This window comes from Atractosteus spatula, chromosome 3 (genome assembly GCF_055471065.1).
Source record: "Atractosteus spatula isolate fAtrSpa1 chromosome 3, fAtrSpa1.hap1, whole genome shotgun sequence".
Taxonomy (NCBI): domain Eukaryota; kingdom Metazoa; phylum Chordata; class Actinopteri; order Semionotiformes; family Lepisosteidae; genus Atractosteus; species Atractosteus spatula.
Window position 1 is genome coordinate 34,796,869 of NC_142708.1, and position 25,907 is coordinate 34,822,775.

The 25,907-nt window shown below is 35.8% G+C and overlaps 1 protein-coding gene across 2 annotated transcripts in view; it reads left to right on the plus strand.

Annotated features, from left to right (window-relative positions):
- Window positions 1-25,907, plus strand: part of pdzd2 (PDZ domain containing 2) — a 112,647-nt gene that overhangs the window by 50,189 nt on the left and 36,551 nt on the right. For both annotated transcript variants that reach the window (XM_088911796.1, XM_088911797.1), the window contains exons 3-10: window positions 1,973-2,118; window positions 4,104-4,236; window positions 6,983-7,153; window positions 16,796-16,895; window positions 17,291-17,439; window positions 22,231-22,350; window positions 23,021-23,135; window positions 24,115-24,188. In XM_088911796.1, the coding sequence (XP_088767922.1) occupies window positions 1,973-2,118; window positions 4,104-4,236; window positions 6,983-7,153; window positions 16,796-16,895; window positions 17,291-17,439; window positions 22,231-22,350; window positions 23,021-23,135; window positions 24,115-24,188 (1,008 nt within the window). The remainder of the gene's footprint in view (window positions 1-1,972; window positions 2,119-4,103; window positions 4,237-6,982; window positions 7,154-16,795; window positions 16,896-17,290; window positions 17,440-22,230; window positions 22,351-23,020; window positions 23,136-24,114; window positions 24,189-25,907) is intronic.

A 25,907-nucleotide genomic window follows, 5' to 3' on the forward strand; every position in this document is an offset into this window, starting at 1 on the left:
TTCTTCTGAAATCATATTAACCAATTGAACTGACCACGGGTGAATTCTATTCATGATTTCACAAGGAAGGTAGATACATCTGGGCTCAATTTTGAGTATTATAGCATATGAGTGAATACTTATCAAAACAAGATATGTCAGTGTTTTCTTTTAAATTGCATGTAAAAGCTTCCAGAACATTTGTTTCAGTTTGACATTATAGAGTGTTTGTACTGATCAGTTAAGGGGGATTAAGAATTTCTCAAGGCACTGTAATGGTTGTTTTAACTAGTATGTTAAAACAGTGATATCTTAATCATGCAGGCGTATATCATTTGTTAAGAGTTGAATGCTGGTCACTTTTACATAAATGTTTGAAGTCTCCATATTTACATCATATTTAGTTCCTATTTCTGTAAACTCTTAAATTGACTTAACATACCTCTGTAGTATTGTTTTGTATTGTAATCCATAATCTATTAATGCATTAATGCAGCAGTTAAGATTGAATGCATTGGCCTTCTCATGACATAAATGTGTCCAACTTACGTTACCACATTAAAATACATCATCTCCAATCCAATCTATTACTGTTTTATGGAAAATGTACAAGTCCACAAAGAGCTGACAAGTACCCATCAGATACAGGTGCTCCAAAGAGTTGTTAATGAATTATTTATAGTAAGCTGTAGATACTTGAAAGGGCTTTTTTTATAATGGGTTTAGCTGATTTTTCTCAGACATCCAACCTATATAATGTCTTGTTTTTAAAAAGATAAAAATGCTCCAAGAGATAAATTCAAAGTTGATAATCTGTCATTTTCCTATAGCAGTGTTTTCACCACTCTGGAATAGAAGAATACTTAAAGCAAAGGTTACTTTTCTCATAATTGTGCTCCACAGAGTGAGAACAAAAGCAGCAGTTTTAATTGATTTTTGAATGAGAGTACAATGTGTTATGCAGCATACATTTTAATTAAATAAAATATGAATTTTAAATATGCAGTCAGCCTGAAATATAAATAAGATATGCCTTTATGGACAGTATGTGCTCCATAAACTAGATTAGATTATTTAGTTCTATATTTGGACTCACAATAAAGTTTGTGTATACCTTAGTAAGGCCATTTTCAGACCTAAGATGCCAAAATTACAACTAGTTCCCCTTTCACCAAAACAGCATGCATATACTACAAACCAAATAATCTGCTGCACATTACTCAAGACAATAAAGTTAGTTAAGCAGAGTATTTAAACTTTACACTCACAAGGGTGTCTCAACTGCAAAAATGGTCCTTAATTATGTAGTAGAATACTTTTTTTCATTTTTAGAATGTACAGTTTCCTGTGCACCTAATGTAATATAAGGCTGAGCCACTAAGAGTGACTGATGTTAATAGGGTGCTTTGTTTCAAAATATCAAACCTGGGTTAAAAAATAGACTTTTTAGGGGTGACACGAGTATCACAAATAATGTTCTAAGAGGAGAGATTCTGGATAGGAACTGAAACAGATCACAGTAAACAAATGCAAATTGGTTTTGTGCCCAGCAAGATTTCCTTTTTCACTTTGCTGTGTAGAAACTGCTCAGCGAAATTTGGATTAACAGTGTGCTTTTTTACACCTTTTATGTAGACAAAAATGTAAAGCATCATTTAGACTTGTTTACATAGGTTAGCACACCTCCTGGCGAGAGTGGTGTCCTCTTTTGTGTTTTCGGAAGGTAACCGCATATACCATACTAAGAAAAGGCAAGAGTGGGTGGTGACTCTCAAGAGAATGAGGCTGTTTGCATTTTGCAGCCCTTTTAAAGCTGAAAGCGGTTTCTTTAGCAACCCAGTATAGGCAGTGAAGAGCATGAGCGACGCTGCCACTTACTGAGAATGATGAAGTGTGAATTGTGTTAGTGAAGCTGGAGCTGAAGAACAACTGGCTTGAAGAACAAACAGCATGAATATTCATGAGCTTCTGATGTCCACTTTTGTCCTCTCAGCCCAGAGAAGGCAGTCGCATATGGAAGATGCACATGGTGAAAGGGCAGGATGGCCTGGGGATCCAGATCACAGGAGGCCGGGGCTCCAGGAGGTCCCCCCATGGCATCATTGTGGCCCATGTGGAGGAGGGGGGCGCAGCTCAGAGGTAACAGCCTCTTCCTCCTCTGATTTCCTGTGTGGATCCGGTCGACAGTCTCTGGATAATAGTGAAAGCACCCCCCTGAGAAATAATGTAGTTTCAAGGCAAAATTGACAAATTTCTATTTGAATTTTTTTGTCCATTAAAGGTTAATGTGTCTGCATTTTTTTTTAAATCATATGTGCCATCCACACTAAAATATAGTAAGTAAACAAATAGGATCATGTAGACATAAGCTCTTTCTGTTCACCTTAGAAAGAATTAAAGAATGGCCTACTTTATAGTTAAAATTTAAGTTTTAAAATAGGGTGCCAAACTGCCCTCATGTATTGTTAATGGAAACCAAATCAATACATGTCATGGCAAGCTATGCAATAGATTTACTTGGCTGATTTACCATGTAAAAGTGAATTCAAGGATTGTTATAATAAAAAAAAAAAGTTGTCAGGCCTGACAAAGAGCTTTAATTTGCGGTAATAAGCCAAGAATTGAGCTGGGGAAACTTAGTTTATTTTAGAATGTTTCTCATCACTCCCAGCTGCTAATATTGAAACAAAATGCGAGTATATGTCATGTAGAAAAGAAAAGGGAGCCTGCAAAGGTTAAAAAGGGGGTCATTCTTTAAGTGTAGTGCGCACAGTGCAAATCACCTCCTGACATATTTGCAGACAGATTGAACAGGAAGACTGCAGGGAGTGTGCACAGTCTTTTCATAAGACTTGCCTTCAGTATAAAAGTGAATTGAGGGTGAGAACTAACTGCCAGAGCCAAGACAATGGACTTCAGTGAATTGCTGTGATAAAAAGCCTTCCATCTTCCACCTTCAGATTGAAGCCAACTTGCCTGGAATGAGAATTAACTTATCCATTGACCCTCCTTGATAACATTACTATTGCCAGGTCTAGGGCTATTTATTCTACAAGGTACAGACAGAGACATTACCTCAGCTTAACCGCTCCGTTTTCAGCTCCTTTAATGTTGGTGCTCAGCATGCTTTTCTTTACGCCTTTCAAGTCAAAGCATACTTGAGGTTCACATAGGCTGGCCTTTCTGTATGGGGATGTGAGCACCTCAATTAACAAAACCCCTTTCTTCATATTAGGATGAGCATAAGAAGTCCTCATAAGGGAGCAAAGGTCTCATCTATACAAGATAATCCTTTTGATGGCAAGAAGGGCATTAGAAATCAATTATGTATACAGCTTGTTTGAAGTGTATCTTTTTTTTAGAGTGGAATAAATTGTCTTAACAAAGATTACTCCAGAAAATTTCCAAGGGGGACAGTGCCTCTTAGAATGAAGGATAAAAGATCGAAAAAAGCCAAGCTAAAGTGCAGCACTTAATAACCAATAAGATTCCAAACTAACCAGTAAGAATCTAAGAACTATTGTGCTTGGATTCATTTAAGTGTCCAATTTCTTTACCAAACAAAATTTTGATATGTGGAATTGAATTTCTTTTGCAGCAATTGACAGCATGAAGATGGCTGTTTTATTTGTAGGTTTTTTAGATATTTCTTCTAAATCTTCAGTAAAGGGACAGTGCACTCGGTGCTAATAGGAGCGTTCCTCATAGTTCTGTAATATTTGTAAATGTAATAAGATTATTTTTTTAAATTATATTTGGTTTATGCTGAGAATTTTAAATAATAATAAAATGTATGAATTGCTATATGTAGTGAGCTGGAATGTTACATTGAGATTGCTTGTTTTCACTCTTTAAGAATTAAATAATGATACTTACCTATAACTGGATGTGCTAACAAACTAACATGTCTATTTGTATTTTTTTATTTGTTATTAATGGACTGTGCTTCACACTTCTAAACTGAAGTTGCTCGCTAATTTTTACAGATGTATTGCTGTATACAACTTCAATAATCTTGTAATACTTGTCTTATACGTTTCTACAGCTTTAATACCTGTTGAGCACAGATATTTTCTATATATATTGTGCATGTGATTTTCTCATTTATTTATTTTATATGCCAGAGATGGGAGACTGAAAGCTGGCGATGAGCTGCTGATGATTAATGGCCATTCCCTGGTTGGTCTCTCCCATCAAGAGGCTGTGGCCATTCTCCGCTCCACAGCTGGACTGGTGCAGTTAGTTGTTGCCAGCAGGGTGGGTGTGATATTCATATTCTTTTCTCAAAAAACTGATTCAAACCCATTCACAATAATAAGCAACCTTTTTTCATATTCTCGTGGGGCATTGTCAAAGTTGGCTCTATGTTACTGACATTGGTGGGTTATACAGAAATTTATTTATTAGTGGTAATTTCTTTCTTCTGTTATTTTAATATGACAAGACGACAGACCTGTATGAGTGATTTTGGAGTAGGATTGTAGAACGTATTAGGAAATGGAAGGAGGAAGGAGGAAGGAGGAAAAGAAGAATAGAAAGAGGCAGCAGTTACAGATTTATTTGGTTTGCATTATGAATGCATGCTTTAATGTTCATTTTCTTTTTTTGGAATCTTGGGCCTAGTTTAAAAGGATATTTAATAAATCAGTAAAAAGGAATGGTGTTACAGGCCATTGTAGTTTGTGATTTGCATGATGACTAGCTTTCTGGACTATGTGCTAAACAGAACCCAAGTGTATAATGTTTTCTTGGTCCAAATGTAGAACAAATTAGGAGAAGGTAAATTGGTGATTCAGCTAATTTAAAGATTTTGCTTGTAAACTTAAGATGAAAACGTTAACACTGGTCTCAAACTTACACTCAATATATGCAAAAAGATACTAGAATTTCCAAGACAAAAAAGAATATTGCAACAGAGGCAAAAAATAATTCAGAGCATTTTCCACTATTCTCAACAGTGAAAGAACTGTAAAATCTGAGATAAATAGTTTATGAGATTATAGAGGATTTGGTTTTAGTTTGACATTGAAGATTTACAGGGGTGAGGGCAGTTTAGAACTAGTAAATCATTTTAGCCTGATGGTGTTTTTCCAGTCGAATTAAAGAAATGAGAGACATTATTCATAGACTATTGGCTAGGATTGTTCAAATCTTAGTCTGTACCCAGACTGTAGAATTGTAAATGTAACGCCAATTCATAACAATTGTGACAGAACTGAATCAGGAATCCACAGACCAATCAGTCTTTCTTTTGTTACAGGTAGAGCTGTAATGGAAATATTAGTGAGGGATAGCCTGTAACAGAATTGCTGTCATTTTTAAGTGGTCTTAGTCAGTTTAGGTATCTAGAGAGTTGGTTAAGGCAATAATCATTCAAAAAGAAATTGGTGCAGATATTTGCATATGGTTTGAGTTCAGTCCTTTGCTCAAGGTAGCAGCCAAGCATTCTACAGCAGCTGAATATCGATGAGGATTCTGTGGGAGGCTATTACTGACATCCCATCCAGGGTGTATTCTGTCTTGAGCCCATTGCTTGCTGGGATAGGCTCTGGCTTCCCCAGGATCCCTATGGCATGGAAATCATTGATTAGGAGAGGCGGTATCTCTCTTGATAAGAGAAAGGATTGCTTCTGGCAGACAGGGTAAAGGAAGCCCTCCCTGTCTCGGCATTGGACCTATTTTGGAAGAGAAGTGTAAGTGTAAGAAAAAGAGATCTGAAGCTTCTACTAATACCCATTGAAGCTTAGGGTGTTACCAAAGGCTGGATGTGTGTTGCCAGAGATAGTGTGGCTACAAGACCTTCAGCTCATATCGATACCCATGCAATGTTTCCTGCACATAGTCTCCTGGAGCGGTAAAGCCCCAGGATGGAAGAAAATGCTAGCCTCAGATCTGCCTAAAATGGGCGGAGAAGTGGCATTGTGACTAAGGATCTGCGCCTTTGGCTGGAAGGTTGCCAGTTCAAATCCCGCGGCTGGCAGAGGAATCCTACTCCGTTGGGCCCCTGAGCAAGGCCCTTAACCCTAGCTATTCCAGGGATGCCGTATAAATGGCTGACCCTGCGCTCTGACCCAAGCTTCTCTCCCTGTTTGTGTGTCTCATGGAGAACAAGCTGGGGTATGTGAAAAGACAAATTCCTAATGCAAGAAATTGTATATGGCTAATGAAGTGATCTTATTTTATCTTATCTAGTTCATTTACCAAGCCCTGTGGTGAAGAAGAAGAGTTGACAGGAAGCGTTAGCACCTGGATGAGTTGATACTGCTACCTTGCCACATAATCTGCTCAGTACAGATGAAGGAACAAAAAACTAAACTCTAGATTCCACTGACATACTCCATGTTATAGTAGCTTTAGATAGATGGGTGGACTGGAAGAGGTAGAGGCAGACTGTGAATGAGAGAGTTTTGAAGACCTTAAAAAGAAGAAGAGAGAATTAAAGATTAGTCTAAGGGAAAGAGTGTTACTGGGGATTCAGTTTTAATAAAACTGGGCTCCATAAAGTAAGGTGGATTGGGAACATTTACAATTAAAACTCCTATGGCAATTTTCAGCATGGGCACTACCCTCATTTCTACCGACTGTTGGAAGATTAGTGTTAATAGCTCATGAATTGTGCTGTATATTCATATGTATTCATTTGTATAATAATAGCATCTTATTTCCTCAAGCATGATTTGTAGACCTCTATCAGGCCCTAGAGATAACTTAACTTTAAGTGCTTCTATTAATGGTAATAAGTGTGCCTCTTCAGTGCTTTGTGCTTCTGAATCTTGAGGCAGGATGTTGATATCTTTCTTGGTAAACTCAAGAGAGACGTATTCATTTAGTGCATCACCCTTTTCTCTTTCATGGTCTATCAATTATTATCCCAAATACTTTTTCATCCTTCACCCTTCTTGCAAATCCAACATGTAGACTAAATGTGGAGACCTCTCTAGAGATTGAAAGTCAAAATACAAATGGCACTGAAAGGTTTTTTCCAACATGTTCTCCACTGCAGGAGGAATCAGAGGTTGATTTCCATAAATATCCTTCAACCAGTTTGCCCGATTTAGTAAGTACATGCTCATCCCAGGGCAACTCTCCTTCTCCCACTGAGGACAAAGAGAATGTGGAGCCAGAAGTGGAGGATGTAACAGCCAGCAGCCTCTCCCTGCCCACTCAGGACTTGGTGAGTCTGGATTATATATTGGTTTTGCAAGGGCTGTTGTGTAAGGTGTTGGTAAATTGTACATTAAGCAACCTTTTTATGCATAAGCTTTTATCAAGGTAAAATGATCTATATTTTCTTCATCTGGAACAAATTATGCTTCCTGTCAACATGATTTTTTTCTTACAACAAAATGACAGATGGATTACTGACGCAAATTGTCTTGTAGCAGTGGTTTGGGAATCCCTGTATCTTTTACTGAGTAGGATGTGACAGTCATGCTGGATGACTCCACCGTTAAAGCTTTGGTTTTTAAGCTGGAAATGTGCACTGATTGCTAAGTAGGGCACTGCATAGTTTTTTTCTGTTATTCTGTGTATTTTACTTGAAGGTAAATTAAATTGCTTTGGCTTATCAACATTAACATTTAACCTCTTTGTTTATTATAGTTATCTGGTATCCAGATGCGTATGCTTCTCATTTTTACATCTTAAATGCACAATTTAATGTGTCATTTTATTTTTCTGTTAAAAGAAGATGCTGCTTTCTCAGTCTTTTTTTTATTTAAAAACCCAGCCACATGGATGTGGCATGAAAAGTTTAATTACTTTAGAACTTAATGATGATTCAAATACCTTAAACTACTACAGGACTGAAAAGAAATTCAGAAGAATAACAGTGCACAATTTATTCCACTGTTATTAGTCCAGGAAATTGTTTACGACTGGGGAGTGACTTGAGTCTGTAATTAACGCAGGGAGGAAATAGTGCCAATTATGTGTCTCTTCAAAAGCCTTTTTTGAATCCAGCAAACTGGGTCAGTGTCCCCATGGTGCTCCTTGCTGATCACTATTCCCATCTGCAGCTTAATTAACTGATCATTCTAGGGTGTCTGCTTGTGATACATACAAATCCGCACAATTAAAAGATGGTAAGCCTCATCGTTAAAGGTTAAAAGTACATGCCTTCTTTTGCAAATATTTGCAAAAATTATCAACACATTATGCTTGAGAATCTTAGGTTTAGTATTTTTTTGTGTCTGTCTGAGCAGTAGCCTTTGCGACAATAAAACGAGACTACATATTAAAAGCATCATTACAGTGCATTAGTAGGAAAACAAGTAAATGCTGGCATTATGAGCGGGGAGTTCCATGGTATGGATGTTCGTTTTTACCATATACCATACTATACTGACACTGTTACAGGTATTTTTATAGGCAGTCAACAAGACCCTCTTTAAAAAAATACATGTCTGAACCAAAATAGATATTAATTTCCCCAGCTTTTTGAGTAAAATATTCAAAGTGCACAGCTGAATAAATTTTGATTTACTGAAATTGTTCTGGGATTGTTTCCATTTTTCTCCCACTCTTTTTCAAATACACAATGTCCCTCATATAAGAAGCTGTAATGCACACAAACCTTTTCAGATAGAATTTGTATGGTTTTGGAAGTACTTCAATTTTTTATGTTCAGAAAATCACAATTGCTATTTTTTCACAATCTTCAAAAACATGCGTCCAAATCTATGATATCTGAATATAGGATAGCAGTAAATGTGTTGGTTTTTTTTCAAACATTGAATATTTTTGTAATGTAGGAATGGGCATAGAATGTCAGAAAAGATAGTCTGCTACAGTGCCAGACACTCTCCAAATAAAGTTCAGAAGTCTCCCAGATGCTGCAGGTATTATCAGTTTTCATTGAGTGCACATCACTTGTTATTATGTGGGTGGCTTGCAGAAGCAGGACAGGGAAGGTATTTTTATACAGAACTGAATGTCGGATCCATTTAAACACAAGGCTTAGTTTCCTTTAAAAAGAAAAGAAAGAAAAGGAGGGAATTATCAGGGCTAAGCAGATAATGCACACAACCGTGTCTGTCATGCTGAAACCTAAAAGTTGTGTAGGTGTTTAGATTTTCAAAGCCAGCAGGCTGCCTGGAGACTGAGCTGTTATTAAAGTTGTTCAAGCAGATGAAGCAAGTGTTTTTGACAACTGATAACTCCCAGATCAGTCTGATCAAATTAGTTCCATTTCTGTCTTCCCAAATTAAACATCAAGTTCTCTTAGAATAATTACTTTTACCCATTAAAGACCACAGAACATGGATTTGAGGTACTTCTGTAAAATAAGAATTAATTATTCTTTACAAGTTGTGTGGAATGAAAGCTAGATTTTTTTAAATGCATTGTCAGGATACATACTAGGCAAGAGTCAAACTAAAATATAGCAAGTTAATATGGATTAGTGTGTGAAAAAAGACATGGATAAACATTTTAACAAATTAAAGATAATATAATTAAATGTTATTAACTGCTTACTACCAGTAATCCCCTCTTTTTAAATTCATATGCTTTTATTTTCTATTAATGACATTCATACAGTGCGCTTAGTTGATTACAGACATATAAACATTGAATTAAATATTTTTAATCAAAACTCAAGATAAACACTTTTATGAGTGGAAGGTGTTAAATATCAGCATGAAATATGAAAAATTTGAATATGTTGATTGCATACGTATTTACTCCCTTTGCTATAGAAAACTAAATTAGTTCAGGTGCACAAAATTACTTTGACAATTATCAATTTGCTGAACAGGAACTGTATACTTGCGGCAATAATGGTTTATATGATTTCAGAATAACTGTACCTGTCCTTTTAAGGTCTGTCAGTCAGGTAGTTAATTTTTAGCAAAGATTTAAACATGACGAACTGTGACATGCCCAAGCCTAAATAACACGGGTCTGAATACATATAAAAAAAAACACAAAAGGACTAAACTGCTCCATCCAGGAGGTTTTAATGTAGCAAAATCTTCCCAGACACACAAAAGGCCTTGTTATTCAAAAGCCCAACCATGAATAAACACCGTGAGCCCCTCTATATACCAAATATAACTAATCACTCTCATGTGAGAATGTGTCTTCTGGGCCCTTCACCAATTATCCAGGTAATTATATTCACCCAGTGTGTCTATTAGCATTGATCAGAGGCCTTTGGCAGCCTCTAGTGGTAGTGACATCAGTCTTTCCTCTAGTGGCAGTAGTATCTGCCTTTTCTAACCCAGTTTGCCACAAATGTGTAGAAAGGCACAGACTACATTAACGATATTACAGAATTTCAAAGATCCTGAATATCTTTGCACGCAGTGAAATTAATCATTAAGAACAGTGTACCAACCAAACACTGCTTAGATCAGGCTATCCATCCAAACTGTGCATCTTAGCAAGAAAGAAACTGTAAGGAAGGCTGCTATGAGGCCAACAGAGACTTTGACCTACAGATCTCAATGGCTGACATGTTGGCCTATATGACAAGTATAGATCTACACGTTCCATGGTTCCATCATAGACACTACAAGGCAGCTGTGGCTGCAGAACCCCACAGTTCTACTGAGACAGTAAAACATTCTGCCACATCAGAACACCAGGTTTATTTTGGGATAATTCAGCACCATCTAAGTTTCAATTCGGTGGTCACCTATAAGAACAGGCAAGAGATTAAATGGTGTATAGGCCTCTGAATTAGCACATTCACATTTCACAGACAAAAAAAGAAGGTAGCAGATGTTCTGTTAATTCACATAACTGATAAATTACAAAATAACCAAACACAAGGGGAGGGTATTTAATGGTTATTTTGTAGAGAACAGAAAGTTAGAGCTACAATGTCAGGGAAGTTTTCACACTGCTGCTTAAAGGACATGCATCGATATGAAAAACATGAGTTTGTTACAACATCTGTCCACTGGACAGCTACAGCATACAGTACATAGAGAGAGATATTTTGGAGTGTAGTTTCATCATTTGAAATGGTCAATTCTGATTAAACCTTGTCTGAACTAATTAAAATGTGTTCGGAGTCATGTGATTTGCAGTGTTTACTCAACATGTTGATCAGATGAAAAAAGAGTAGCATGGAGATAGGTTTTGCCTTTGCCCTTAGCCCTGCTACACAAGAACTATGGAATACTTTTGAAGGAATGGCAGAAAGGTGTGGGAGAAATTCAAATATATAAATACCAGTGTGCAGATATAGATGGTGGGATACAGGTCACTGAAGACAGATATGTCACATGCAATATTATAGTTAACACTGGAAGTAAATATGATATTTTAAGTAGTTCATGACAAGCTTTGTTAAAGAAACGGTTTGCTATCCCCATAAAAAAAAATCTTTTTAATTTCATGAGAATTATTTTGTTAACTTTTGGTAACACACAAAAAACTCTTTTTCTATTCTACTAAAATATATTTTTTTTCTGAATGTTGAGTCTCTTGTGTATTGTACATCAATGGTGAAAGCAAGGTTTTCATGGCAGCTCAATTTCATGTGACTAAGTAGCTGTTTTGAAATGCATCTGGCTGATAACCCTTCTAGTTTCACTCTACGAAACAAATAAGGGGATTCCAGAATGCTTATCAGCAGACAGGTTATACCTGACAGATTTATGAGACCCAGTGATTTCTCAAATTTAATCAGATTTTATTCTTATTCCTTACAAAGGGATCAGTTCCAGAGTTGATGTTAACCATATGGCAGCATCTCTTAAAATGGCTTCAGCCCAGTAAAAGCAAATCCATTTAAGTGATTTCAAAGTTTGTATGGAAAGTTAATAATACACAATTTTATCCTCAGGATGCCAGTTAATCTATTATATTGTCAGTATATTGAGTAGTACAGAAGAGAAATAAAAATGTTGCCTGTTATTAAAAATACCCCAAACAGATTTTCTTTGCACACCAATAACAGTGAAATAACAGAATTAATTTTCTGTTTAACAAAGACTTCTCTTATTTCTCCTTGGATTTCTCATTTAATTCAAATAATGCAGTAGTGGATTTTTTTCAAACCTTTGTATTTCGAATGAAAAAAAGCTTTAGTTTACAGTATTTACCATGTAGCTTTCCTTGTCATTTGTGAGCATTTCTACCTTATTTCAAAGAGGTACATTGAAGTAATCTGAGTGTCACTTTTATTCTGGGATAATGAACTAATAGCACAATGATACCCCAGATATATTTATTAAGTCTGAAAAAATCATGCAACTATATACTGTATGTTAGTGAAATAACAAATCTAAAAGATAATTTTCTAATGTGAATATAAAGTTTCGTTCTCAGCGTTATGAATGCCATTGAAGATAAGATGCATTTTTTTTATGGTGCTTCTCATATTCCACAAGAAAAAATCTTAACTGTTTACCACTACATACTTTTCACATCAATGTATATTACATTTTCTTATCCATAATATAGCATAAGCTTTATGTCTTTTTTAACACACATACCAAGGGATTATAATTTTTAATACTTACCCAAGCAGCTGGGTAAGCTTACAAGTCAGGATTGGGTTGATTTACCATTAGACCATAGATCAAATAAATGTACCATTGGAGTGGTGAAGCTTTGTTTGCTTCTGACAGGTATTTTGTGTACTGCTCCTTTCTTTATCCTAAAGGGTTCATGAATATGGTGCAGATATTACTGAAGAGGAGAGATGAGAAACATTTTGTAATTCAGGATCCAGTCGTATGAATTGGACTACATGGCCTGCTCTTAAATATTTATGTTCTTGTCCTAAAATAGTCTCTTCTACAAACCTGTAAGTCTGCATTACTTTTGAATACAGCTGCCCAGCTGAAACCAGGCAGGTCCTTGGTAAAATGGATTTACAAGTTGAAAGCGAGTGCTGGGGAGGGAGTTGGACATTTATCCTGCAGAGAGAACAATATAGGACTGCAGTTTCTGAAGAAATACAAGTTACTGGGGACTGTTTTCAAGTTAATGTACATTTTGTATGTGGAAGATTTTGGCATTGCCGGGGTTCCAGTTTTTTAAATTCCAATTCTCTCTTTAATACTAATTCCCAATTTAAATACCCTTTTTACATTGGAATATACTATAACATTATTTTCGCATTAACCATGTATTTGCTCAGCTATTACTTGGTTGTTTCTAAAAAGTGTACTTGAACACACACACGTTTTTCTCAATAGATGCTTACATTATTTCCTTTTTGTTCCCTTCTTTAAACAAGCATTGGGCAAACTGACTACTGGACATTTTTCAGGTTGTATTTATTATTGCAATCTGAATAGCAATATATGTTTAACCAAAACAGGTCTTCTGAAACATATCTGGATAGAAGTGTATTTATACATGTTCTTAATCAAAGGCAAGATCTTTGCATGGCTTAGATTTCATCTCAGGTTTTGTAACCACAGCCTCAAGATAGTGTGGACATATGGTTGTACTTGAGACAATGGGACTGCTGCCAAAATATTGTGGACTTGTAGATTCTTGCAAATTCTAGAAACAAACTTTGCTTTAGCACGTAGCAGAAATTTTAGAAGGGGAAATCATTCCTTTGCAACAGTGCTGTCACAGCATGGGCATGCAAAATAAGTTATAATCACTTGGAAACACACTTTACATTTGTGGCTAAAATAGCCTTTTGTTCAATGTATTAGTAGTTATGGGAAATAAGAGAGGCAAGAGGCATGCATTAGATTGTGTACACAGTTGTACAGGTGTTGTTGCTTTATTTAAAAAAAATGCAAATCTGGCTTTTCTGTTTTTCGACTTGCTAGTAATTCAGAGAGTAAATTCTGCAGTAGGCTGTAAAAAATGGAAAACAGAGACCAACTGTACAGTAGATGATTTGGAATTTCTACAGCTCTGCTGCAGAGAAAGGGAGAGATACAGAGTCAGTGATCAAAGCTCAATTTTCTTCAGAGCTTCCTAAGCCTTGGGGGAGATTTAACTCGCAGTTTCTTCCTCCCAAATTCTCCATAGATCTGAGAAACCATTTGACTACCCTTCTTTGTGCCCTTAGGCTTAAGCCATTTGTCTGAAGTTCACTCACAGGAGCTGTTCCCGAAAGCCAGCAGCATAGCAGACTGTTGCAGAAGCTAATTGACCAAAACATCCCCAAAAAATGCATAGGCACAGTGTGACTGTGAATGTTTTTGTTTTCATCATCTTCTGAAAAACAAAGTTCATGAGTGTGTTTTTCACTAAATGTTAACATCGCAGTCAGCTTTCTTTCTTCACAGCACTAGTACTTCAATTCTACAGGAAATGGTCAAGATCTAAATTATGTAATATATAAAATATTATGTAATGAACTGAGAAAGGTTGAATTATAAATCCAATTAATAGTTGCTCAAGCAGTCTGTATGTAGAGTAGCTCATGTGAGCTATGATCACATGAAGCTGATGAAGGGTTTCCCCTGCCACCCTGCTTTTTACACATCCTTATAACTTTCCTTCATCTAGTGAGAGGTTAGAGACCAGTCTCGTAAGGTCTTGTGAAATGTGCTTCCTCTGTGTTTTGCCACCACAAACTCTCTTTGGATTTTGGGTAATAAACTGCACACAATCTGTCAGGCTGTCAGCTTTTCTATGAAAAGCATTTTCACCAATCTGTTAGGCTGAAAAAAAAGTATTTTCTGGCAGCAGTGCGTAACATTCCTCAAATGCTTAAACTGTTTGGGGAATATGAAAACTAAATCAAGTTCAGTGGTTGATACAGAGACACGAGTTCAGTTAAAAAAAATATCCTTCCTCAGGTATATGCAATGTTGCTGCTATTTTTTCCACTATGAGCTCATCATGATGGAAAACTGAATAAATTCAGTTTGAAATTCAGACTGTATAAATACTGTTTAATAGATGTTGGAAAAGGTGTTGGGACGATTATTATTTGTAAAATTTAGGAGCAGTCCTGAAATATTTTTTGGCATACATTAAAAGTAAATGTGATTGTATTGTAGATTTATGTAAGTCATTTTTCAAATGCATCTTATGTGAAACAAATACAAAACTAAAAACTCTCAAACATTTCATTGACATTTCCTTGGGGTTATTATCATGCAATGAGCTTCTTCCTAGGTGAAATAGAATAATGTTTTAAAATACAATAATATAGTATCTATTCACCATCTTGTGACAATGATCAATGGTGGACTTTTCAAAAGAGACTGCTTTCATGTGTCTGTTGTCAGTACATTAATCTAAGTATTTTAATTTAATAATTGGCAAATTATCCCTGGCTATTAATGAATGCCATATGAGCAATCTTGTCAGTTAAAAAATAGATTTATTGCTGCTCTATTAATGTTTGATTAAAAAATTTGAATGTATGAGTGTTCAATAAGCTTAGAAGGGATATTATTGATATATAATAAATGAACATTATAATTAGCATGTAGGGTCTAGAGGAAATCACCCCTTAATAATTTATACAGGTGAACAAGATTGTAGGAAATTCTATTCAACGTATATGATTATAAGTATATATCATGCAAAAAGATGCACTCCCCTCCCATTAAGGTCCATTTTGTTGAATTACCCTTTTGTGGAATTCATGTCTACACATTTTTAAAAGTAAATATTTTTAACAAACCTGAGGTGATTAAAAATAATGTTTTTATGGATGAAATAAGATAAATGACAGCAAAATATGCAAACTAAAAGCAAAAACTAAAATATGTTGATTTTCATCCCCTGCTTTGCTATCGAAAACCAGATTACTTTGACAAGTCACACAGTTAGTTGAATGACCTCTGTCCCTGTGCAATAATGGTAGTTAACATAATTTTAGAATAAGTGCACCTGTAACTGTGAGGTTCTTCATTCAGGTAGTGGATCTCAAGTAAACCACAAAGTCCAAGTACTTTTCAAAATAACTCCATGGTATAGTTGTAGAAAGGCACACATCAGCAGAAGGGCATAAAAATAAAATAGAATGAATATCATTTTCAGAATGGTGAAATTAACCATCAAGGACATTGTACAACCCACTTTTTTGGCTAAATGTAAAACATAAAGTCTGGCACACACACCACTGTGTGTGGGGCCTGGAGCAATTGCCCTGATTGACCTGATTGCCCTTGGTTAACCATGCTGTCTTTACAAAATTAAGTGTAATAACTTGCAAGTTATGCATGCTATAGGAAAACAGAATGATAGTCATGGTAGAAGGTAACTTTTTTATACTGGTATGATTTATAATAATTATCCTAAATTACTGTAAGTTTCTAAAGACCTATAAAGTCTCGGACAGATTTTTAATTTATACTGTTTCTGTTTTATTTTATTTTTTGTGTCACTCTGGACGAAATCACTAGTCTATTTTGAGCGTCTCTGTGGTAAAATAGTAACACAAAACTGAATGAAGCTAAAAGCAATAAATGTAAATATTGGAATTCTATCTAGCTTCTGCTCTTTGTCATGTAGATTAAGAGGTCTCCAAAGTCTTTCCACAGATCAGAAACATGTTTGCTTTGCAACAGACTGAATGGAAGCTTTTAACTCTCTTTTTTGGCTGGCTTTAATATGGAACAAAAATCATATTTTTGACTTTCATGTTAAACAAAATGAATATAGGCTAGCGCTGTGAAGTTTATATGCACTAAATGAATTTAAGGGTTGCTGAATTTTTCCTTATACAAAACATTAGCAGGTGGCTGCCTGCAGGTGCAACTGATGGAGTAATGTTATTATTTAATCCAAAATTATAGTTGACCTTTGAAGGTGAAATTTAGCTGATTTGTTAATTCCTTTTGCAGCAATACTCACGTATAAGTGGCTACAAGCTCTGTCTGGTTGGCGGTCTTTGTGCCACTTGTGTTGTGATGCCTCCTCGATGCAGGTTACAGAGGCTGACAAGCTTGAGGACCGAGGAAGGATAGAAGGGCACAAGGGATGCTGTCGCAGTCCCACTCCGATGAAATTTCGAAGCCGATCCCAAGGTCAGAGTGATAAAAAACGTAGAATAGCCTACAAAAGACATGACCTTTTGCTAAACTAACATCAGGATATATTCATGGAGTTGGTCATAACCTTTTCCTCTTTGAATTTTAAAGTGTCAGGGAAGAGGCCAAATGAGTTACAATTAATAATAGAAGGCAATGTTAATGAAGTCGTGTTTTTAGTAAAATGTGCTTCTTCCCCTATCAGTATTTATAACTAGATAAAGTGACTTGAGCTGTGTAATCATTAATTTGTGATCTGCATTGTTTTTGTATTAAAATAGAAAAAATACAGTCCATTAAAAAAGAAGGCACCGGTGCAAATTAAGAATCAACTATAAGTTAAAAAGCAGCTGCTACAGCAGGTATAACCATCGCTGACTGTGACCCACTAGGTGGAGGCAGTCGTCTGGAGTCAGTCGGAGAGGATGATGAGCTGATCGTAGAGAATGGGGAGGCTGGCTGTGACATGACTCAGAAACCGTCTCGGGGAGGACGCAAACACTCTCTGCCTCAGCAGCTTGACACTGTGGGCATTCGACAGGTGGGTATGTTCTGGGTATGCGTCTCCGGCATGTTAGTGAACCTCGAGGACAGCTTCTGCTTCTTAACCGATTTGATTAGAACCCCAAAATTTGTGAAGTGGGACAACAGAGTTGTGGCGTAAACAGACTTCCATAGCCATATGCCTTTACTAATGCAATCAGGATTGGGTTCAGAGTCATCGTTAACTACTGCAATCAGATGAAACAAGCTGCAGTAAAATACATTTCTTTGACATACTGACAGAAGCAAAATAATAGCTTTGAATTTGCCTGCAAGAGTTTCTGAATTCACGACGTTTAAGTGATCAGATCTTGAAAACTTGGGTGGCACAGTGGAGCAGTAGTTAGCATTCCTACCTTGCAGCACTGGGATCCTGGGCTGCTTTTTTTGTGGCGTTTGTACGTTCTTCCTGTGGTCGTGTGGGTTTCCTCCAACGGTGCAAAAACATACTGATAAGTTAATTGACTTCTGAGAAAACTGGCCCTGGTGTATTGTGTTTGTGTCTCTGTTTTGGTATGCCCTGTGATAGAGTGGCATCCTATTCAGGGTGTACCCGCCTAGTGCCTTCTAAGTTTGTTATCTTCAAAACATAACTTTTTCTTGCTTAGTAATAGGCTTCTTTGGAATAGTTAGACATATAACAGCATTAAAGGAGCCCTTCTGAAAAATGTTCATGTTAATTAGGCTATTGTATTTTTCATGCATACAGTGAATTAGTTATTTAATTTTTATTGTACCTTGATAATGCAATATTTAAATTCTGATAGGTGACTTTAATAACGAAGTCAGCTGAAATAGAGGTGGCCCATTTTTAATATACTGTACTAGAAAGGAGTCGTTGTTCAATAATAAATTGCCCAATAGATAACTGCACTATTCAGGCACTGACATACTCAAACAACTAATTTTGTGCTGTAACGTCAATTTTTGATACAGACAGATTTCAATGAAATTGGACAGGTATTGAATGAACTAAAACCACAGAAACATAATATACTGTATATACCATCAACCCAATTATTAAAACCGTAACCCAATTTCATTTGAAACAAAGGCTAAAATAACTTAAAGGACAGTGTTTAGGAACATCTGTGTTGTGCATGCCACTACTAAAATACTCAACACATTGTGGGGCATTTTAAAGTACTACACACAGAAATTGGTTACCCAAGTGTTAAACAGAAGCTGATTTTCATTATTTCTCTTAAAATATACGTTTTATTGAGGATGAGTACCCTGAGCCTCAAAGCATTAGTGCTAAATTCTCATCTTCGGTAAATCTCAGAAATATAATAATAATGAGTTAAATGGACTCATTTAGTTAAATTAAGTGAACATGATCTTTACATAAGAACAAAGGAAATGTTACTAAATTAAAGGAGGTAGACTCAGCCCATCTACCTCATTTGGTAGATAATAGGTAATCCAAGAATCTCATCCAGCTGTTCTTGAAAAAAGTCAGGGTATCAGCTTCAACCACATGGCAGGATAACTTGTTCCACAACTCTTTCTGACTATCAGGTCCCCTTGTAATTTCTGATCAACGCTAAAAATGTTCAGTTTCTTCAGCCTGTCGCTGCAGGAAATTCGCTTGAGCTCTGGAATGTATCTGGTTGCTTTTCTCTGGAGTAGTTCTGGAGCAGCAATATAATATCAATAATATGGTGACCAAAAAAACTATAGTAGTGATGTCACTTGGCTGAGCTTTTTCACCCTAATATTTGACACTGCACCCCTAGGTGTACGGTACGTACTTGGTTTGTTAAAAAGACAGCCGATAGGAAACAACTCTTGTTTTGTTATATCTGGTTTAAATTTAGTCTTTAAGAGAGGCAGTAGTATGCTTCAGTTAGTGAGCAGAAGAGAACCGTCAGAGCCTGATTTTTATTAGAATAGCAAAATGGCTTCATCATACGAGCTGGAATTGTCACATCAAATTTATCACTTTGATATTTAGACCACCAGAGTTTATATCTGTTTGATTACAAGCTAATTGGTAATTGCCTAATAAGACCATAATATTTAAACTGAGGAGGGTTAGTGGGACTTGTTCTGTGTGCCTCTGCTGCCAGCTGTGTCTTTTGTCTGATTTCTTCAATCTTTGTTGTAAAAGTTAATTGAAACTGCTGCTTGTCTCCATTGTCTCTAGGGGGATTGGTTGTGACCACCGGGGACTTAATGCATGCAGATATTTCTAAATAGCTTCAAGGACAGTGACTAGGTCAATAAGACGTCATTGTATCACTAGCAACAAAAAAACAGCAGCAGTAGTTGTGTGATTTTATTTCTTGCTTTTATGCTTAGGTTTTCAAAAACACTTTTAAAGATAAAGTTCAGGGAGAGGAACTGTAAATGAAGTTGATCCCTCATTGTATGCCCCTTTTTTTCAGATTCCATCTCCATGGCCTTAAAGTAAACAATTCTAAAAAAGCCCACTTGGGGATGTACTCCAAGCAGAAAACTAATGTTAAGAATGTTGCTATTTTGTGCCAGGTCTCTAATAAAGTCAATTATGAAAGCAGTGCATATTAGTTATTGTTTTGTATTTTTTCTGAAACCAAGCATTTATTGTTATGCAGTTGTGGCTAAAGAAATCAAAGTGCTGCCTCCCCTCCCGTAATTGAAATAATTATTTCTAGCGTGTTGTTTTCGTTGTAGCATGTATAGTAATATATATCTTTCATCTTTCTGTAGTTCAGGTGGGTAGCGGTGTCAGCATGTGTAGGCTGCAAAGAAACAAATAAAGGTTTATTCCATGCTGAAAAGAGAAGAAAGAGCCAAAACATTGTGTTTCCTTTCTTCTCTTTTCGGCATGGAATAAACCTATTTCGTATATCTTTCATCTTTCTAACACCCGAAGAAGGCTCCGCAGCCGAAATGTTGTGTTTTCTTTCTTCTCTTTTCAGCATGGAATAAACCTTTACTTATTCCTTTGCAACCCACCTGAACTAGTAATATATATGTACTACATGTATACATGTATATATGTATATATGTATAATAGCATCGTAAGACATAAAAAGGAATCATGACAACCCGTAGTATAGTAAAACTCCATTACTGTATGTTGCTCATTCTCTACAAATCATTCTCCTCTTTATTATTTCCTGGGTTAATAGTTTTTATTCTGACAATTTTTAGTCTTTGAGGTTTCAACAGGTACTTTTGCTCTAACAGGTTGTTTTCACATTTAATAGGGTCCCAACAGGTTAAATTATTTCTTATTAAGCTTTCCATGTTATTAGAATATAATAATTGTTTTTTATTAACAATTAATAAATTGGGGGGGGGGGGTTGTTGATTAAATCCTTAGTTTTCACGATTTTTAGCAGTATTCTTGTAAATTTTTGTAATTTCTCTTTACTAGGTTTTTATTTACTAACCCAAAATGTTTGCTATATCTAAAAATATAAATGGTATTTTACAAAGAACACAGGCTGCTTTTGATATCTTGATAGTAAAAGAATAATGCATCTTGGTTTAGCTGAACATTAAATGAGTAAGAAAAGAATGTAACGAAAAAGTAAAAAGGACAACGCACTGATTCCTTTTTTTTTTCTGGCGTGCTTTACATGTGTTTGCCCTGCCCATGCTTTGGTTTTAAAATTAATACACATGTAAAAAATAAATTCAGTCATAACTGTCCTTCCTTAACAATGTTTTTGTAATATAAAAACTCAGACTATAAAATACAAGCCCCATTGATATAGTGCTTCTCTGAAATATTCTTAGGTGATTTATTGACTTTTTCTGAATACGCATACTGTATACATTTAAAGGAAACCAAAGGTTAATATGACCTGCATTTAAACTCTTTCTTATCCATTCCAAATATAATCTGAATAGTCTGTCTGCTATATGGGATAATACAGCTTCAAATAAAAACACTCCATTCTATGTTAATTATTTAACTTTATGGACCTTTTATCCATAAAGGATCAATCACAAGTAAAATAAAATTTACAATACAATTTATTATACATCCACAGCGGGTATGCAGGTAAATACTTATGCTTGTTCCTGTGCACAAACCTGCATTATATGAAAACACAGCTAATTGCTGGCAATATACAAGTATACAAGTGCTGGTCTGTAACTCTTTAATTGTTATGAGTGTGTTATTGTTGCTATTTGGGGCACTGGTCTTTGTTTGTAAACCAGCTACATGGTTCTGCCCATATAACATAAACACAAACTAAAGGCTGAAGAAAATTGTAGGTTGCACTGTGAAATGGGCCACAGTGCTTCTAGGCCTGGGCTGGATTTAATCGGCAGAGGGATTCTCATCTCATGGCACAGCAGTCAATCTTGTGGCTTGCTGGGTGCCTGCAGCACTGAATGTGAGTCTTGTCCTCATGACACTTTGTCATGGTGAATGCCGTGTCTGTCATTGGTTCCCTAAGGTCGTAAAACGGAATGTTGGAGGTATTTTGTTGATAAAACATCATTATACATTAGTGAGAAATAACTGTAGGTACAATGTTTTTTATATGTTTAATTTATACATTGCAGACATACAGTAGACATCGCTTTGAGCAATTGGCAATGTTTGGACTAGGCCTCTAGTATTATAGTTCTTTAACTTTTTGATATTTTCTGTACACACAAACCATGGCCTAAACAAACAGATGAGATGGGAGATCCTACACGCAGGCCATGCCTGTCAAAAATGTTGTGCCATATGAAGCAGTTTTTCAGGATTGATATACACACATTTACAGTAGGTTGCTTTCAGAGCTTAAGCACTGAGTTCATTTCCTCTTGGGCTGTGTTTATTTACCCTGTACAGGAGTATCAAATAGTGAAGAAATCAGCACGCTCCCTAAGCACTGTTCAAGTGGAGTCTCCATGGCGACTGGCCCAGCCATCTATTATCTCCAATATAGTTCTCATGAAAGGACAAGGAAAGGTGAGCATCCAGTTCCTTTTCACTTCATCTCCATTTTCTGCGTAGGTTTTCCACACACAACATTGGGATTGGTGTAGTATCCGCACCCAAGGGCTAGGTTCCTTTTAAATAGCCTGATAAATGTATCAGTGTCTTTTGAATTTGCAAATGAGGGAATAAAGAAATTTCCTTCTATTTGAAATAAAAGGAAGTAAAATCAAATCAAATAAAAAGTTGGTTCAGAACTGTGTTATTTTGACATCTGGGATGTTGTCAGTCATATAGAGTAACGTGAGCCATTTGTTGCCTAATGCACTTTTGAAGTAAACATTTTCTGTGCAAGCTATTTCTCTGTCACACTTAGTAGGCTGTGTAAATATTCCATTATACCTTAATTTGCTTTGGCAGATTTACAGACATATAGACTATACACACACGTACACTAACAGTAAACTGATCTTTTTGTACAATCTGAAATTAAGCTTGATAATACTTTCTTGTAATAAGAAATTCTATGCATCTGTACATCGTTTAATTATGAATGGCAGTGCAAAACTACTATTATAAATGTCAAACCTCCAGAATAGTCTGGCTCGTGTGTGTACAGATTATGTAGGTATGTTGTAAATAGAAATTCGGTGCAAATCTGTTTTTTCTTTTTACACTTTTTTAATTTCCTGTTGTGTGGTAGGGTCTGGGCTTTAGCATTGTTGGTGGCCAGGACTCTGCTCGTGGACGGATGGGAATTTTCGTCAAGACCATTTTTCCCAATGGAGCAGCAGCAGCAGATGGAAGGCTTAAAGAGGGTCTGTTTTAGAATATCCCCTTTGTATTCAGAATACAAACTTGGCCCTAAGACACGATAAGGCATCTGTAGAAAAATAAGATGTATAATAGATTTCTGAAAAAATCCTATCCAGCAAAAGGTCAGTCGAAGGCTGGTACTTTAAAGACTATCCCTCCAGACACAGGCTTAAGACACTAAGCTTCATGGGTTAAAGAAAATGGAGAGACTTGCCATATTAAAATAAGCAACTCTGACAGGCCGACAATGGACCTTGCTTTGGGCAAATTATGGTCAAAGTGAGCTGAGTAAGCAACACAAGACCTGTCACAAAACTGAGTAAACAAAAACACGGACATGCTCTGTACAAGGGCTTTGCATATCAGGCCATGGGGATGACAATTCACATCTCCACCGTCATGTGCTTAACTCCAGTTCTGCACGTCTCATCCTTCAATACATCAAATGCCCACAATGTGCACCCCAAATTGGACAACAGAACCACTTCTGCACATTATGCATGGTCTGATGTATATGTTAATGCAGGAGAATAATATACCGTTGACTCCCAAATGCTGTGGGAAAACTGCAGAATCCATTGCTTTCAATATTGCTGGCCTCTGTAGTCACAATACTTTTCAGAATCAGCACTTTTGGCTGTAATAAAAGTAAGAATAAAAGTTTGATTTAATATGATTTTAGAGATATCTAGAGGAAGCTCTTTAAGTATCCTATTAGTTATGGAGCGTTTTTCATATTTTTCTAATGGAAAAAGAGCCTTTGAACTATTAATATAAATTTTGGTCTTATCAAAGTAAGGAAAAAAAAAATAAAAAAAAGTTTCTTTAACAATTCCACTTGTACATATCCAAAGATGTTTCTCAGCTATGATATCATTATCTACCCAAAATGTCTGTTTTATGTTTTACAAGAAATGTCTTAGGTGTTTTCTTTTGAGGTGTCATAGTAACTGCTTTTGTCTGCTATTGTCTTGCTCTCAGGTGATGAAATCCTAGAAGTAAATGGCGAGTCTTTGCAGGGCCTGACTCATCAGCAGGCAATCCAGACCTTTAAGGTAACTACTGTACATGGCAGACTCTCCTCTCTGAACGTCAACAGCAGAAGCACGTTAATGCTGTAGGCTCATTAGGAACTGTATGTGATCTCAATTATGAACATCACACATCTTTTCCTGTTGTAAAGAACATACAAACATAGTTTTTTAAGTAATTGTATTTTTAAACCTATTTTTTTGTATATCCTAAGTTGTATTAGAAGACAATGTCTGTAAAAAATCAGTGTGTATATGTACACATTTCTAGCTGTTCAGTGCAAATTTATTCTAAATTAATTTAAGCCTGAACTTTTAAGAAATGTTTCACAATATAATTGACATAAAAAACAAGTTAAAAATCCCTATATTTTTAACCATATGTTTCAGGAAACAGATTAAAAATACTAAGACACTAAGATTAAAAAAGTCACTAAGTTATCACATCTGCTTCTTCTTGGCTGGAAAGGCATGATAGGCAAGAACAACTCTTCCTGAAAGCTCATCCCTGATATCATCTATTTTGTGAACATGACTAAGATCATATTTCTAAAACAATCATTGGCATTTTAACTTAAGTGGTTGTATATTTTTTCTCTATTTGTATGTCTGAAAAAAATTAGCCTAATACTGTATACAATATAGTAAGTTGTCTAATTTTATATTTTTCTAGTTTGACCTTGCATAGAACTGTTATAGCAGAAACAATAGAGTTTGTAAAGAAGTTTGCACGCTGATGTATAAAGTGAGATTTAATATAACATGATTCCTTTTTTAAAATTTAAATTCCTGTTTGCGATTAAACCCAAGCTCCCAAAAGCATTGGAAACTTTTGTACTGGAATTAAAACCTAAAACAATTTAGTTTGTAACTAAAGCAGAAATAAATAACTGTACAAGAAATAATTCTGTAAAATAAGGTCTGAAATATAACATGATGGGAATCATATTAAAGTCTTTCTTATGGTTTGAGGAACTGTTATGTAAATAGCTGAATGTTGATACAGTATAAGGAATATTGTACATTATATTGCAGTTTTTTTTTCAAATGAAAGTACAGCAAGTGAATTAATTAGATTTATTATGCAATGTATTATGCAAATAGTATTTAATTCTTACAGTTTATTAAAACACATCTTATATTCTGATTCTGGTAAATTAACGGAAAGCAAAGTCAACTGTAATGTTTCTGAAGACGTGACTTGAAAGTTGTCTTCTACAGCACTTTTGTGAGAGTTTTGTCAGTTCACTTCACTTGTTCTGGGCTTTTGGAATCTTAAGAAGGGTGCTTTTATTTTAATTCTGTCAGAGATTTAGGACAATTCTGCCAGGAGTGTTTCAATATTACTGCATTCAAACTGCTTGCATATTCTTTGATGAGATGTTGTGAAGAATTTTTAGGGCAGAACAAAAAAGAGAAAACTCTCACCTATGAAGTGTTTTGCCAGGTTGTATGGCTGGCAAACCAATCTGTTATCCTAGCACAAGTATTTGAGAATCTGTGGTCTATTTTAGAGACTTGCTGAAAGAGCCAAAACATTTGTGGAAAAAAAAAAGTTGTCAGTTTTAAGAACAGAATATACCTGCTGCATGATATGTGGGTAATGAACATGTGTGGAATGCTCAAGTGGATAGCTCTCTTAGTTTTCCATACACACAGTTTGAAACCCAATGCATTTACATTGATTTCTGTTGTAAATGATCAGAAATCCATTGCAGTTGGCAGACATTGTTGAAAAAAAAC